Source organism: Chelonia mydas, chromosome 5 (genome assembly GCF_015237465.2).
Source record: "Chelonia mydas isolate rCheMyd1 chromosome 5, rCheMyd1.pri.v2, whole genome shotgun sequence".
In the NCBI taxonomy this organism is placed as follows: Eukaryota; Metazoa; Chordata; order Testudines; family Cheloniidae; genus Chelonia; species Chelonia mydas.
Window position 1 is genome coordinate 22,693,628 of NC_051245.2, and position 18,110 is coordinate 22,711,737.

At 40.6% G+C, this 18,110-nt stretch overlaps 1 protein-coding gene across 5 annotated transcripts in view; it reads right to left on the reverse strand.

The window, feature by feature from the left end:
- ZFR (zinc finger RNA binding protein) overlaps positions 1 to 16,362 on the reverse strand; it is a 57,038-nt gene extending 40,676 nt beyond the window's left edge. Inside the window, exons 1-2 of one of the 5 annotated variants that reach the window (XR_005225909.2) lie at positions 15,957 to 16,242; positions 15,698 to 15,782 (exon numbers count right to left, since the gene is read on the reverse strand). Coding sequence is in view for 4 of the 5 variants with exons in the window: in XM_037902613.2 (XP_037758541.1) it covers positions 15,698 to 15,782; positions 15,957 to 15,993 (122 nt within the window). In the remaining variant the exon portion in view is untranslated. Of the gene's footprint in view, positions 1 to 15,697; positions 15,783 to 15,956 lie in introns of all 5 variants that reach the window. The other 4 variants (XM_037902613.2, XM_037902612.2, XM_043547542.1 and 1 more) reach the window with 4 other exon arrangements.
- Positions 16,363 to 18,110: the final 1,748 nt, after the last annotated feature.

An 18,110-nucleotide genomic window follows, 5' to 3' on the forward strand; every position in this document is an offset into this window, starting at 1 on the left:
CTGTGTCACTTTTGTTTCCACTGCCTGTCCCTCCCTTCTCACATTTATCTTCAGACTTCTCCTTGTCCAGATCTATTCCGCCCCCACCAATCTTCTATTCGTTGAACTTTTTGAAACTTTGCACTTTTAGAGAGAGGTAAGGGATTGACTCTGTGTACACAAATTTGAGGAGGGACAATAGGATTGATGTCTGTTATTTCTCACCTCTATATACTATTTATTTATTTTAAAACATTTTTGCTGTTAACAAGCATGTTATCTCTGGAGACACAAATCCACAGTTTGAGAACTGCAAAACTAAGCATCTTTGATGGTATCTTCTAGACCGGGGTCGGCAACCTGGTGCAAGCGAGCCGATTTTTACTACCATGCTGCTGCCAGCCAGGGTCCCGGCCACCGGCCTCGCTCAGCCCGCTGCCTGCGTGCGTGAACAGAACCCCAGGCCAGCAGAAGGCTGACAGTCTGAGCCGCTCAGCCCGCTGACGGTCTGGAGTTCCGGACACCGGCCCCTTGCCAGCCGGGGTCTCTGCCATCTGCCCCGCTCAGCTTGCTGCCAGCCTGGGATACCAGCTGCTGGCGCTGCTCACCTCGCTGCTGGTCTGGGGTTCCAGCCGTCCAGCCCCCTGACAGCTGGGGTCCGGGCCTCTGGCCCTGCTCAGCCTTCCTGCCAGCTTGGGGTAACAGCAGCCAGCCCAGGGCTCTACAGCCCTTATCAAAAGTTACACTACCATTAGCTTAAAAACTTGAAAACTTAAAAACTTTGTATATTACAGTAATCGTTAAAAAATGTATAATGTTAATAAATACATAGGTTTGATGAAACAAAGTAGTTGTACTTATGTATGTGCCTGTGCTTAATTTGTGTTTTCGATGATCTACCTTCTAAAAAAATCTTGCATGTCTCACACCCCCAGAAAGGGCATCTCGCACCTCCAGGAGATGCATGCATCCCAGGTTAAGAACCACTGCACGAAACTGATAAGATCTGCATTTTAATTTAATATGAAGCTTCTTAAACATTTTAAAAACCTTGTTTAGTTATAGAATATAGACTTAGAGAGACCTTCTAAAAATGTTAAAATGTATTACCAGCACATGAAACCTTAAATTAGAGTGAATAAATGAAAACTCAGCACACCGCTTCTGAAAGGTTGCCGACCCGTTCTAGACTGAGCACTGAGTCCCACTGGGTAGATAAAAAGATTAACCTAAATAATCTATACAGAAGCCCCTGGAACCCCATTAAATTGGGTCCCTAATCCATGAACTATTGGAACTCATTTACACAACTTTTCTTAAACATTATATGAATATATGGTCTCATACTATATAATTAGAATTTATAATCCCCATTCCATGATGAGATATCTTTGAGCTATAATGTATCTTAATCAAAACGATCTTCAGATAGGTTCCCCCCCCCCCCCCAAAAAGCATTTTATAAAAAAAAAAATCTGATTTAAACAAATAAAATATTTTTGTTTTTTTAAATCATTGATTTTTATCCACCCCGCACAAACCTAATGACAGTCAACTATGTAATAATATTGCAAAAACACACGCAAAAGCAAACATCATTGTCTGAGATGGCCCACCTTGATTATCATACACATTGTAAGGAGAGTGATCACTTTACATAAGCTATTACCAGCAGGAGAGTGGGGTGGGGGGAGAGAAAACCTTTTATAGTGATAATCACCCATTTTTTTCATGGTTTGTGTATAAAAACATCTTCTGTACTTTCCACAGTATGCATCCGATGAAGTGAGCTGTAGCTCACGAAAGCTTATGCTCAAATAAATTGGTTAGTCTCTAAGGTGCCACAAGTACTCCTTTTGTTTTTGCAAATACAGACTAACACGGCTGTTACTCTGAAACCTGTCATTAGCAGGAGTGTTGTAAGTATTTCTCTACTCAGCACTGATAAGGCCTCTACTGTAGTAGTGTATCCAGCTCTGGGCACCACACTTTGGGAAAGAAGTGGACAAACTGGAGAAAGTCCAAAGAAAAGCAACAAAAATGATTAGAGGTCTCAAACACATGAGGAAAGATTGAAGAAAAAAAAAAAAAAAAACCACCTGAGTATGTTTAGTCTGGAGAAGAGAAGACTGAGGAGGGCATAAGAGTTTTCAAGTATGTAAGAGGTTGTTATAAAGAGGAGGGTGATAAATTGTTCTCCTTATCCACTGAGGACAGGACAAGAAGTAATGGGCTTAAATTGCAGCAAGGGAGATTTAGGTTAGACAGTAGGAAAAGCTTCCTAACTGTAAAGTAGTTAAGCACTGGACCACATTGCCTACAAGGGCAGTGAAATCTTTGCCACTGGAGGATTTTAAGAACAGGTTAGACAAACATCTGTCACAGATGGAACGGATAATACTTAATCCTGCCTCAGTGAAGGGGACTGGATTAAATGACCTTCTGAGGTCCCTTCTAGTCCTATATTTCTATGATCTCTGATGACTTTGCTCAGTTGGAGCGTCTGTGATTTTACTAACTGTGTTAATAAAAATTAGGGCTGTCAATTAATTGCAGTTAACTCATACTATTAACACAAAAAAAATGAATCACGATTAATCACACTGTTAAACAATAGAATACCAATTGAAATTAAATATTTTTGCATTTTTTCCTACATTTTCAAGTATATCGATTTCATTTACAACACAGAATACCAAGTATACAGTGCTCACTTTATATTATTTTTTATTACAAATATCAGCACTGTAAAAATGAGAAACAAGAAATAATATTTTTCAATTCACCCAATACAAGTTCTGTAGTGCAATCTCTATCATGAAAGTGCAACTTACAAATGTAGGGTTTTTTGTTACATAACTGCACTCAAAAACAAAACAATGTAAAAGTTTAGAGCCTACAAGTCCACACACTTCTTGTTCAGCCAACAGCTAAAACAAACAAGTTTGTTTACATTTACAGGACATAATGCTGCCCACTTCTTATTTACGTCACCAGAAAATTAGAACAGGTGTTCGTATGGCACAATTGTACCTGGCGTTGCAAGATATTTATGTGCCACAGGCGCTAAAGATTCATATACCTTTTCATGCTTTGGCCATCGTTACAGAAGACCTGCTTCCTTGCTGATGACGCTCGTTAAAAAAATAATGCGTTAATTAAATTTTTGACTGAACTCCTTGGGGAGCATTGTATGTCTCCTGCTGTTTTGTCCGCATTCTGCCATATATATGACAGGTTTCAGAGTAGCAGCCGTGTTAGTCTGTATTCGTGAGCTATAGCTTATGCTCAAATACATTTGTTAGTCTCTAAGGTGCCACAAGTACTCCTTTTCTTTTTGCCATATATGTTATGGCAGTCTCAGATGATGACCCAGCACATGTTGTTCATTTTAAGAACACTTTCACTGCAAATCTGACAAAATGCAAAGAAGATACCAATGTGAAATTTCTAAAGATAGCTACAGCACTCGATCCAAGATTTAAGAATCTGAAGTGCCTTCCAAAATCTGAGACGGATGAGGTGTGGAGCATGCTTTCAGAAGTTTTAAAAGAGCAATGCTCTGATGCAGAAACTACAGAACCCAAACTACCAAAAAAGAAAATCAACTTTCTGCTGGTGGCATCTGACTCAGATGATGAAAATGAATATGCCCTGGTCCGCATTGCTCTGGATCGTTATCAAGCAGAACCATCAGCATGGTCACATGTCTTCTGGAATGGTGGTTGAAGCATCAAGGGATATATGAATCTTTAGTGCATCTGGCAAGTAAGTATCTTGTGACGCCAGCTATAAGAGTTCCACGAAAATGCCTGTTCTCACTTTCAGGTGACATTGTAAACAAGAAGCAGGCAGCATTATCTCCTGCAAATGTAAACAAACTTATTTGTCTGAGCGATTGGGTGAACAAGAAGTAGGACTGATTGGACTAAGTTTTACATTGTTTTATTTTTGAATGCAGGTTGTTTTTTTTTTACATAATTCTACATTTGTAAGTTCAACTTTCATGATAAAAGAGATTGCACTACATTACTTGTATTAGGTGAATTGAAAGACTATTTCCTTTGGTTTTTACAGTGCAAATATTTGTAATAAAAATAAATATAAAGTAAGCACTATACACTTTGTATTCTGTGCTGTAATTGAAAGATATATTTGAAAATGTAGAAAACACCCCAAAATATTTAAATAAATGGTATTCTATTATTAACAGCACGATTAATTGCAATTAATTTTTTAAATCACTAATTACTTTAGCCCTAATAAAAATATTAGACAGTCAAGAGGCCTTTCCTAACTGTGAGTATCTCTGCTGTTGACACTGGAATCCTCATAGTAACTCCAATACTTCTGGGTCTGATCTTGAGGAAGGACCCTGCCAAATCACAGAATGGTAAATTGGGGTTTCTGATTAACAACATATGATCAATAGATCAGTCAACAAAATGGGGCTACAAAATGGGGCTAGAGCAAGGGTTGTTTTTATATTTCTATATTGAAACGACTATAGGAAGAATTGTCAGTGGCTTATCAGATAAAGACCTACTATAACCTTGCCCCTTTGTCTTCTCTGATATTGGCCTTACCTGAAAGCAAAACGTGGACTTCCTGCAGCACAAAAGCAGGTCTTTTAGAGTTAGAAAGTACTGTGGTTTATTAATGATTGTTAATGACAATGTTAATGCAACATTTCATGTCTTGCAAAGTTTCTGATCTGATTGGTCAGAAAACAACTTTTTGGGAAGCAAGCAATGAGGAGTCTGATGGCTACAATTAAGGCATCTATGAACTAACTGGGTAGGATACACATTAGTAAACTTATTTGAATCTGCAGCATTTTCGAAAGAATATGGTCTATATACTATTGCTGAGAGAGGATACAATGTGGTAAAAGTTACTCTAATGTGTTTGCATACAATAAACTTTAGTGTTGCTGTTCCTCCATTTGTCTACAATTCTGAGCACTGAAAGAGCTCTTATCAAATTAAAGGCAATCAAAAGATTGAATTATTTTTGCAATTTTAGTCTTATGGAAATGCTATTATTTCACTTTATAATTAAGGTTGGGACTAAGCCAATTCTGACTTTACCCAAACTCCCTCAGACAACATGACTTCCAAAATAACTCTCATATAGGTGCTCTCCTGCCAGAGGAGGAGGAAATTCCTCTTGGAAACAGTCACTAAATGTACTATATATGAGCTAACTTTTGATAGCTGTTGATTAATAATGTTGATGATGCATCTTTTTATAAGGATAATAGCAGAAGTATTTTCTATGCTATAAAAATCAACACCCCCAACGTTTGAAAAGGTACTATATTTTGGAAAAAATATGAGATAGACCCTTTATTCTATTCTGTGGATGACCAAGCTGTATTTCCAAGGGTAGGCCTGAAGAAATATAGGAAGTGTCATACTGGAGCAAACTCACCATCCAACTAGTCCAGTATCCTGTCTGCCACACTGGCTAACACCAGATGCCATGGAAGAATGTTCAAGAACTACCTACATAGATGTGGGATAACCTGTTCCCCCATGAAAATCTCATCCTAATCCGCAACAGATGGAGACTGGTTTAAACCCCGACACATGAGGTGTTTCTCTCTTCCAAAATGTTATTTATTATAACAAATCCAGATATTCTTATCATTCATATAAATGCTCAATCCTCCTTTGAATTTTGCTATATTCTTGGTCTCAATGACATTCTGTACAAAGAATTCCACAGTCTAATTGGGCATTGAATGAAAAGGTGTTTTCTTTCATCAGTTTTCCCACCTTTTAATTGAATAACCTTTTGTTCTTGTAGTATGAGAGGGAAAATAGAAGCTCCTACTGTCTCTTCTTTACCATTCATTATTTTGCATAATTTTATCATGTCCCCTCTTAGTCACTGCCTTTCAAATGTAAGCATCCCAATCTTTATGAGTGTTTCCATGCTCCTAATTATTCTTGTTGCCCTTTTCTGAATCACATTTAATTCTGAAATTCTTTTTAAGAGGGAATGACCACTAACGCAAGTTGTATGCCAGATGAAGGCAAACTATTGATTTTAGCAAACCACTGATTTAAGCACAATATTTTCTCCATCCCATTTTTTATGCATCCTAATAGATTTGCTTTTTGACTGTAGCTGCACACAGTGGACAACTCAATGATGATATCTCCTTAAAGATACCCGGGTCCTTCTTGTTCTTCACTATTCCTATACAGTCACTGATTTTATGAAAGAATCTTTTGCCAGTAGTGTTATTTGATACCATACCACGACTGCCCAGGAAATAGTAAAAACAATAGCTGTGGTACTCTGCCTAGTAGATGCATCACATTTTATTTTACAATTTTTTTTAAATTAAGAATTTATATGAACATAATAAAAACATCAACTCTGAAGATACTTCCTCTTTGGCACTGATACTGAAAACCGTAAGCTTATTGTATGGTGCAAAAGGCTCCATCGATATGAACAATTCCAGTCAATTTGATAATACATTCTGTATTTCCTGTCCCAAAGTATGGTGTTGTTTTTTTCTCGGCACCATTAAGTTGTTTCACCCTAGAATTTGTTGCATTTAAATAGCAGGTAAAGTTTTAAACATGGACCACATTGGGGCTTGCGGCTGCCAACTCAAAAGTTAAAGCTGCATGCAGAAGTCCATAATAAGCCTCATTTTGACCTTGCCACCTCTAAACTCTAACTTTAGTAAGCTGTTGCTATGGAAACAAATTTATTCTAAAGAAAAAGGATTAGGTGCCCAACCCTCAAAAATAACCCTATTTTTCAAATCTGCAAGTAGTCAGTCATGATTTTTCAACTCGAATTTCACAAAATGCAAACAAGATACCAATGTGAAATTTCTAAAGATAGCTACAGACTATAAACCCACAAACTCACATGCACATAGATGCTTGCAAGCAGTATGGTTTAGAACAAAGCTAGATTTAAATAAAAGTTATTCGTAATGATCCTTATTAACTGGAACATCATCAGCCAAGACACTATAATGGACTACACATGGATTTATGCACTGAAAACTTGATGCACTAAAACTACCTTACTGCCATTACTATTAGACACAGATGTTCTTGCCCCAGAACAGTACAGAGTTAGAGAGAAGAACTCTTGCATTGAAGTGGCTTGCTCAGCTAAAGTCTAAAGTTTGCTAGGCAGGCACATTCTGTCATGAGACTCCCTCCCTCCAGCTCATTGTGCAGACCCCAATAGAAATCTGACAAAGTTCTCAAATCTCTAGCACACTTCAAGATATCTCTGCACTGATACATGCACCCATGCAAAACCTTAACAATTAAAGTGCACATGATGACTCCAATGAGGTATAATGGTGTGTGTGGATCTGTACACCAGGGTGATGTAGACAGGACGGTGGATGACAATGATCCCCCACTCCCAAAACATTTCATCTCCTTTATGTCTTCACTGACAAAAAGTTGAGAAATTTTTAATTAACCCCAAGGTAACTCATGCAAGATAGCTAACCTCAAGCAAAATCCCAGTAGAGACAAGGCACCTGTAATTTTTAATCACAAGGTAGTTAGGTTTCAGAGTCACAGCCATGTTAGTCTGTATTCGCAAAAAGAAAAGGAGTACTTGTGGCACCTTAGAGACTTAGTCTCGAAGGTAGCTAAGAAAGATCAACACTGTACTTCCTCTGCCCATGTCAAGCCTTCTCCTAGTTTACCTTGCAGTAAAAAACTACAGGTGTCTTGTCTCCATAAAGATTTTACAGAAGGACAGCCAATGTGCATTAGTTATTCCACCATAAAAACATACTATTTTTCTTTAAAGCAGTGAAGATAAAGCCTAAGGGCATGTCTTCACTACAGACCTAACCTGAGTTCTTACTCAGGTGGTGCCCCTGACAATCCCCCCCACCACTTCTGTCCACCCACAAAAACCTCAGACTGATATTTACTTGTACTTTCAACCTGGGCTAGCTGGCCCATTTATAGCTGTAGGCTAGAGACCTAAATGCAGCCCTTCACAGCTTTCTCAAAGTCTTGTGGGGGAGGCTGAACCCAGACAAGACAGCGGTAATGCTAGCAAGAAGAGGGAAATATGGAGGAGACTTCTCCAACACAACAACCCAATCCATCCAAGGCATTTGATGTCAGATAGTTAAATTATTCTAGAGCCTTAGGGTCTCGTAGATTCTGCTCTGCACTTGGACACTGAAATAGTCACAATGGCAACAGAGCTCTCTTCCATCTGTGGTTCACCAGAAGATCTCACCCAATTCTGGCTACAGTTGTTAAGCGCAGATCACTTACAATTCACTGCAATTATTGGATCACTGCAATTATTTTTTTTATCTAAAAAACGAGAAAGCTCTGAGAAAGATCAGATTATTAGTTCACTACTCTCTGCACTGAGAGAATATAGTCCTGTTCAAGGTCACTGAACTGGTTGGAGTTTGAAAAACTGCCTCTCTCTGTAGCTACGACCTCTTTTACTGAAACAGTAGAACTATCAACCAACAGTGGGAGATGCAAGATGTTCACAGAAGGCAGACCAAGACTTTGGATCTTACTGCCAGATGAAATAAGGAAGATCACTAACTTTATCATATTTGGAGTCAAATGAAAACCCCATCTCTTTGCCTAAGCTTTTCCTCAATAGTACCCTCTCTCACATACCAACACACACACACTTCTACAGTCAGTATTAAAACAAGTGTCTGACATTGCCTCTTGTCAGCAGGGAAGCGATTATGCTATTGTCATTTATACTCAAGACACTCAGATACAATGGTCATAGATACCAATATAAGAACTTGGGCAAATAGAGGATCAGGGAGCTCAGGGCCACAAAAGGGAAGTATTACTTCACAAGGTACCATATGTACTTATGTACTCCCAACATATCCTATCATAGTTTATGTTAATATTTCTTTAAATGTTGAAAGAGTTTTACGTTGCAAAACAAAGTGAATTTGTGTGTGTCAATACCGTTAACAGAATATACAAACTATAAAGCTAATGGAGTATTTATAGCAGTTACCTTAACTGGCCATTTCAATAATGTAATTTTTTCCCTTGCAAACAGTAATGTTTATAGCTATATAGTTTGCGTAAATGGTTTTGAATGAAGGCTATATAGAAATGACTAATAGGCAGTATGAAATTGTATGTAGTGGTGGAAGAGTGAAGGAAATAAGAACACTTCTACTCCATTATTTGTGTGTGTAAAATGTGGGCACTTTGCTCATTTCCTTGTCTGCCTTCAATTTACAAATGTACACTCGCAGCTACTTTATGTATTACATGTGAGCTGTAGCTCACAAAAGCTCATGCTCAAATAAATTGGTTAGTCTCTAAGGTGCCACTAGTACTCCTTTTCTTTTTATGTTCAAAATCTTACTTCATCTCCTATTTATCAACATAAGGGACTTCCATGCTTTTTTAAATCACCTAATCAGTTCGGGGAGGTGCACTGCGCTTCCATAGTTTTATGTGTAAGCGATATTACGAACTGCTGTACAACAGAGTAATCTTGAATTATCTGAACTCAGGCCCCACACCTAAAGAGACTTTTACTTCACCTCTAAATTTGTATTTTTAAAAAATAAATGTGTATTCATTTTAGATTTTTAAAAATATTTTTGATTCACCTGTCATACAAAGAATGTTAATATTTAGTTATGAAATGAAGCTACATTAGGCAACAAACTAGGTTCACAGCAATACTGATAGCACACAAACAATTTCTATCCCAGTTATGTTTTCATCTTCCTCTAACTGGTTTTTGTCAATTTTAATAAACCGAGGAATTACCTAGTTTATTTTTCCTTTGACACAAGTAGTTCTTATGTAATATATCTTTATTTTTCTGTAGCAAAACTGTATATTTAGTCAGTGTATTTCAGGTGCTAACAGGGTTGGTACTTGGTCTCATTTTAAAAATCTGTTCTGAATTAAAGGGAAAGATACCCCTTAGCACCTGACTAATTTAGAACTATTTTTAAAGGAACTATTTAGTCTCTCGGACGAAAAAATATTTTGCTGTGGATGTTTTTAGTGAGAGATTTTAAGTTTTAATTAGTATTTTGAGATAGTCAAAAATTAAATTAAGGCTCAAATCCAAGAAAGAAATTCATGCAAAGAGACCCTTGTAACTTCATCCATTTCTAGTGACGTCAATGGGACTCCACATAATCAAAATATAGCCCATGTGGATCTTTTTCCAGGATCTAGCTTTAATGTTGTCCCAACTTGTCAGAATTATGAGTGTTTATTTTTACAGAGTTGGAAGGGTCTGACTTATGTCTGCATGGATGATTATTTTATTATGTGTTTGATGCGTATTTGTTAGTGTGATGGGCATTTTGGTACTTACTACAAAAGTTAGCTACATTAGTGCACCTTTAATATGAGATGGGCCACTTTTTATATGTCCAAATATAGTATTGATGCAAAGCAGGTAACCCAAAGCATTTAGTCATAACTGTTACAGGTGCAATCAGTTGAAGTTTTACATTTCAAATCTGTGAGTTAGTCTTCAACAACTCATGGTTTTGTCCATCTTTATTTAAGATCTGCTGATATGTCCTCTGCCTAAGTATTAAAGCCTGTACCTTCACAGCAACAGACTATTAACAAATAGTAAGTAGATTTATTCTCTCTGTAACCCTAGTTTTTGAAGTCTTGTCCTCCACTGACACAAGCTTTTTTTTTTTATGCTGGGTGTTTCAGATATACTTAAGATAAACTGGAACATTTAGAATGAGGATAATCAGCCATGTAGGGTTATTTTTTATTTTAGTATAAAAGGCATGTTAGTACTTTTGCTGGATTATCCTTTAACACCTTGTCTTTTTCAAATATTGCACATCAACATGTACAGTTTATAAATAAATTACTATGGACCTACTGAGTCTTACTCACTTGGGAAGTAAATTCCCTTGTAAGAGATTCATTTTTAGGCAAGTTTCTTTTGGAATCTCTTCCTCTTGTGATGGATTTTTGGTTTTGGCTGTGTTTTTCCAAGAAAACATTTACAGTATTTTTGTCTTAATCTGTTTTATATACAAAGGATATGTTGAATACTGCTTTCTTTATCTCCTCATTTCACATCCACATTTGTGAAATCTAACTCATTTAGTGGAAGGAGATTCCTGCGCTAATGTATCTATGAAACAATATCTTACATTTGCGAGGGGAACGCAACAATCAAATAGGGCTGTTATACCACTAATTCCTATTATTCTATTTAGAAATAATTACAGAATCAATTTTTAAAGTCTTATTCTCTTGCAATGAAGGACTTTTACTGTGTGCTTCAATGAGAAATTCTAAAGCTTCCTCTTTCAAGTTCTCATCTTGTCAACTCTGTAAGTTCCCATCACCCAAGAGAATATTAATTATTTTGTGTTAGTCTACAGTTCAAAAAACTGTAGAACTGCAAGATTCAGTCATTTGGGATTCATTTTAAAAAAAGTTTTGTTTTGTGTTAAAATAGTGTTTGTTATTCAGAGTTAAGACGGGACGGGAATCTGGGAGGCAGTGACCATGAGTTGGTTGAGTTCAGGATCCTGACGCAGGGAAGAAAGGTAAGCAGCAGGATACGGACCCTGGACTTCAGGAAAGCAGACTTCGACTCCCTCAGGGAGCGGATGGGTAGGATCCCCTGGGGGACTAACATGAAGGGGAAAGGAGTCCAGGAGAGCTGGCTGTATTTCAAGGAATCCCTGTTGAGGTTACAGGGACAAACCATCCCGATGTGTAGAAAGAATAGTAAATATGGCAGGCGACCAGCTTGGCTTAACGGTGAAATCCTAGCAGATCTTAAACATAAAAAAGAAGCTTACAAGAAGTGGAAGGTTGGACATATGACCAGGGAAGAGTATAAAAATATTGCTCGGGCATGTAGGAATGAAATCAGGAGGGCCAAATGGCACCTGGAGCTGCAGCTAGCAAGAGATGTCAAGAGTAACAAGAAGGGTTTCTTCAGGTATGTTGGCAACAAGAAGAAAGCCAAGGAAAGTGTGGGCCCCTTACTGAATGAGGGAGGCAACCTAGTGACAGAGGATGTGGAAAAAGCTAATGTGCTCAATGCTTTTTTTGCCTCTGTCTTCACTAACAAGGACAGCTCCCAGACTGCTGCGCTGGGCATCACAACATGGGGAGTAGATGGCCAGCCCTCTGTGGAGAAAGAGGTGGTTAGGGACTATTTGGAAAAGCCGGACGTGCACAAGTCTATGGGGCCGGACGAGTTGCATCCGAGAGTGCTAAAGGAATTGGCGGATGTGATTGCAGAGCCATTGGCCATTATCTTTGAAAACTTGTGGCGAACGGGGGAAGTCCCAGATGACTGGAAAAAGGCTAATGTAGTGCCAATCTTTAAAAAAAGGAAAGAAGGAGGATCCTGGGAACTACAGGCCAGTCAGCCTCACCTCAGTCCCCGGAAAAATCATGGAGCAGGTCCTCAAGGAATCAATCCTGAAGCACTTACACGAGAGGAAAGTGATCAGGAACAGTCAGCATGGATTCACCAAGGGTAGGTCATGCCTGACTAATCTAATAGCCTTCTATGATGAGATTACTGATTCTGTCTATGAAGGGAAAGCAGTGGATGTATTGTTTCTTGACTTTAGCAAAGCTTTTGACACGGTCTCCCACAGTATTCTTGTCAGCAAGTTAAAGAAGTATGGGCTGGATGAATGCACTATAAGGTGGGTAGAAAGTTGGCTAGATTGTCGGGCTCAACGGGTAGTGATCAATGGCTCCATGTCTAGTTGGCAGCCGGTGTCAAGTGGAGTGCCCCAGGGGTCGGTCCTGGGGCCGGTTTTGTTCAATATCTTCATAAATGATCTGGAGGATGGTGTGGATTTCACTCTCAGCAAATTTGCAGATGATACTAAACTGGGAGGAGTGGTAGATACACAGGAGGGCAGGGATAGGATACAGAGGGACCTAGACAAATTGGAGGATTGGGCCAAAAGAAACCTGATGCGGTTCAATAAGGATAAGTGCAGGGTCCTGCACTTAGGACGGAAGAACCCAATGCACAGCTACAGACTAGGGACCGAATGGCTAGGCAGCAGTTCTGCGGAAAAGGACCTAGGGGTGACAGTGGACGAGAAGCTGGATATGAGTCAGCAGTGTGCCCTTGTTGCCAAGAAGGCCAATGGCATTTTGGGATGTATAAGTAGGGGCATAGCGAGCAGATCGAGGGACGTGATCGTTCCCCTCTATTCGACATTGGTGAGGCCTCATCTGGAGTACTGTGTCCAGTTTTGGGCCCCACACTGCAAGAAGGACGTGGATAAATTGGAGAGAGTCCAGCGAAGGGCAACAAAAATGATTAGGGGTCTGGAACACATGACTTATGAGGAGAGGCTGAGGGAACTGGGATTGTTTAGTCTGCGGAAGTGAAGAATGAGGGGGGATTTGATAGCTGCTTTCAACTACCTGAGAGGTGGTTCCAGAGAGGATGGTTCTAGACTATTCTCAGTGGTAGAAGAGGACAGGACAAGGAGTAATGGTCTCAAGTTGCAGTGGAGGAGGTTTAGGTTGGATATTAGGAAAAACTTTTTCACTAAGAGGGTGGTGAAACACTGGAATGCGTTAGCTAGGGAGGTGGTAGAATCTCCTTCCTTGGAAGTTTTTAAGGTCAGGCTTGACAAAGCCTTGGCTGGGATGATTTGATTGGGGATTGGTCCTGCTTTGAGCAGGGGGTTGGACTAGATGACCTCCTGAGGTCCCTTCCAACCCTGATATTCTATGATTCTATGAAGAGAAGTGTTTACAGTTTTTCTTCTGGGTGGTGAAGGATTTTTGCTGTTCTCTCAGGAAGTCATTTACAAATATGACTAAAAGAACAGGAGTACTTGTGGCACCTTAGAGACTAACAAATTTATTAGAGCATAAGCTTTCGTGGGCTACAGCCCACTTCATCAGATGCACAGAATGGAACATATAGTAAGAAGATTTTTTATATAGATAGATAGATAGATAGATAGATAGATACACACACACAAGAAGGTGGAAGTTGCCATACAAACTGTTCTAATAAATTTGTTCATCTCTAAGGTGCCACAAGTACTCCTCTTCTTTTTGCGGATACAGACTAACACGGCTGCTACTCTGAAACAAATATGACTGTAATTGTTAAATACCTTGTATACTTACTGTGCATACATAATAAAGTAACTGGCAGACCTGTCAAGTCTCACTCATTTACAGAGGAAGGTTCTTTGCATTAAGAGCTGGTATGTCACATTTTATGTTTCTATTCTGTACTTCCAGAAGAGAATGGAAGCAATCATCTCTAATATCCATTATTCTATTTTGAGTTATTTTAAGAGTACTTTTCAGTGTCTCTCCACGTGATAAATTTTGGCAAACAAGCACCACAGAGTTTGAATGATCTCAAGCTTCCTTTTAAAAATAAACCTTCCCCAATCATCGGTTAGGCAAATAGTTATATTATGCATACAGTTAATCTATATGAACACATGATTGTAATAGCATCAGATTATCTCAACCCCTCTCAGCAATTAGTTAAGAACAAGACATAGGTGGATAAAACAGAGACTCCTAAGGGGAAAGGCCTGTCTTTACTACGTTTGCACAGCTCTTCCTAAAAATTGGTTTGTCACGATTAGGGGCCTCTAGATGCTGCTGTAATACAAACAACCACCCTAGATGCTGCTGTAATACAAACAACCACCCGTCAGATCACATACCCAAATTCAGCCACCATCAGAAGACAAAAAGAAAAGGAGTACTTGTGGCACCTTAAAGACTAACAAATTTATTTGAGCATAAGCTTTCGTGAGCTACAGCTCACTTCATCGAATGCATTCAGTTTTTTTCCACTGAATGCATCCAATGAAGTGAGCTGTAGCTCAGGAAAGCTTATGCTCAAATAAATTTGTTAGTCTCTAAGGTGCCACAAGTACTCCTTTTCTTTTTGCGAATACAGACTAACATGGCTGCTACTCTGAAATCCATCAGAAAAGAGTGTTGACAAAAGTCTTAGCTAAAAGATGAGTCCACATAATTATAAATACGGGCATGTTAATACTTTATTGAAGTGCTTTCTCCGCCTTACCTTTACATGTTTGTAAGCGGTATGTACAGTTATACACTAAACTCCACTACAGGAGCTTCAAGTCTCACATATGTGAGCAGAGACCTTCAGTAGAAATGGATTTTAAGGGCCTTTCCTCTCTACCCCTTCTGCAAAGGAGGATTTTCTTTTTTCGGAGCGTATTTCAGTGGAAAATTAACCCCTCCCCCCCACGTTCTGGTGTTTTAAACTCTCCTTCATTCACCCGCTCACCCCGAGGGGGAAGAGGGGATTCTGCAGAGTAACAAAGACTCTCCCACCGTGTGTGCTGGGGGTGAAATAAAATCCCCTCTATCGGAGAGAGTATGAAAGGAGGCAGCTCTGCTTCCCTGGCGCCGCAGAGTGTGAGTGGCCATTTTAATTTAAGGGCCTAGGGATCTGCTGCTCCTCCTCCGCACTGAGCCCAGCTCCGCTCCGCCCCGCCCCTCCACCGACCGGATCGGGGAGGCCCCGGCCCGGCCTCGCACGGCGGAGACATCCCAGGCACATGGAGGCCGCGGGGAGAGGCCCCACATAGGGTGCGGGGGTGGGAGAGCGGCTCGGGGTGGGCGCACGCAGGCGGGGGGCGGGCCCCAGGCACGGGTCCACAGCAGCCAGGCAAAAGAGGGAGGCGAAGGGCGGTTACCTATACTGGGCAGCAGCCCCGCCATGGGTGAATCCAAAGTAGTTGCCGGTGGCCATTTTGGCATCTTCCCCCAGCCGGCTGGGCACTGCGGCGGCGAGGCGGCGGCGGCGGTCGGGGCCATGGCGGGAAGCCCGGGAGGGTGGGGGGAGGGAGACAGAAAGAGAGAGCGAGCGAGATCAGACACGGCGCCTCAGGCAGCCCCCGCGCGTGGCCCGCACCCGCTGTCCCCCGCCCCGCCGGCCCGAGCGGCGTTACTCACCATAAGTGAAGGAAACTACCGGGCATATGGGAATCATGAGTCCGGGCTGGCAGCAGTAGCGGCGGCCGCTGAACTCTCAACTCTCACCCCCCCTCCCTCCTCACCGCCGCGCTCGCTCACTCACTCGCTCGCCCTTCCCCCCACCCACCTACGGCCTCAACAACGACGAAGTGATGTGCGAGCAGGCCTGGATGATGCGCATGCACCGGATGGGCACTAGGGGTTGATGGGAGCTGTAGTCCCCCTTCATCCTGCCATCGCGCGCGATGTCGCCGCTGGCTCGGGGGCGCCGGGGAAGGTTGCCGCAGTGAGAATGGGCATGCGCGGGATGGGCAGCGGCTAACGGGAAATGTAGTTTCTCCCCTTCCGCCCCTCTTCCGGACCCAGAAGACGTAAAGAAGCCTTTAAAGGGCCGCCATTGACGTGTTGGTTAAAATCATGTACATTCACCTTCCGCCCTTTCTTCTGGGGGTAACAGGTTTATTTGTTTTGCACCGACAGTATTTTATACGTCGCTGCATGTATCTATAGTTCCATTACAACTATTTTTGTACAAGTGCACAGGTATACGGTCACACATTATACACAGTATTAAAATATAGTGAGTTGCATGTGACACGAGGTACAGGTAGTCAGTCAGGGGCTCTCCTCTATCACTGCATTTTCACCCATCTCCTTTCTATACAGACCCTCAGCTTTTGCAGGTTCCCCCCCCCCTGAACAAATTGTATTTCCACATGTGGGAGATCTGAGCAAATGAATAGTCACACCCTGATTCTGCAGTGAGCTTCCTATGGCTGCATGGAGCACCTCACAAAAGCTTATGCTCAAATAAATTTGTTAGTCTCTAAGGTGCCACAAGTCCTCCTGTTCTTTTTGCAAATACAGACTAACACGGCTGCTACTCTGAAACCTTTAAAATAATAGGGTCCTGTTGGGCAGGTGCAGGGGACTACCCATGAGGCCCTGATCCTGCAAAATCTTAAATGAGTGGATCCCTTATAATATCCATGTGGGGGCCTCCTGTGTCTACCAACACAACATGGCATGAAAGTAGGAGGATCCCTTTGCAAAGCTGAGGCACAAAGTCCGCAAACTATTCATTCCACTCACACGAATGAATGAGTAGAAGGTTCCTTTGAAAATACAGTCCATACTGTTGACCCAGTATGAACAGTTCAGAGACAGTGAATATGATCACCTTTGTTAGGAAACCTATCATCCTAAGGTTAATCAAAAAACCCTAAAAGAATCTCCAAATATACAGGACCAAGTTCACCATTTGTGTAACTGTAGTCAAAGTTATACTTAGTAGGCTAGATGCATTTACTTCTGACTTATTGAGTACCATTCCGTTCCACCTTTAAGCAATCCCCCTCATTAGATAACTGATCATTGCAAATCCCTGGAGATGAAATGAGTACACACAAGTTAACTTTTCCCCCCTTCAGTGAGCAATATTGACCTTAAGACCCAATATCTGCAGCTCCTTCAATAAATTAACAAAGGCCTGTCACGTTGCACTCTTCTTAAATTTAATTTTAAAGTTGTCATTTAGAAGAATTTCACTCCTTGAGGAAGGATTTTGCTCTGTTTCAAAGTGATTTTTCAAAAAGCTGTTTAAGTAAGTCATATCCTTTTTAAATTATCACAGATTGAGAGTATCCGTTATTAAAAAAACAGTTTCAGAGTAACAGCCGTGTTAGTCTGTATTCGCAAAAAGAAAAGGAGGACTTGTGGCACCTTAGAGACTAACCAATTTATTTGAGCATGAGCTTTCGTGAGCTACAGCTCACTTCATCGGATGCATGCATCCGATGAAGTGAGCTGTAGCTCACGAAAGCTCATGCTCAAATAAATTGGTTAGTCTCTAAGGTGCCACAAGTCCTCCTTTTCTTTTTAAAAAAACAGTGACTCCCCAAATGTATTAGCAGACTTCTTATTGATAATTTTTATAATTTATTTCACTATGGACATATTTATAAAAAAGGCATAACAAAAGGGAGGTATCTGATGTCATCTGCATAACAAAAGGGAGGCATCTGCGCTTTTGATTCTCTATGTATCTGCGATAGTCTAATCACATAACTTTCCACACAATTATTAGCATACCAAATTAGTATTTCCACACAATTATTAGCATACCATATTAGT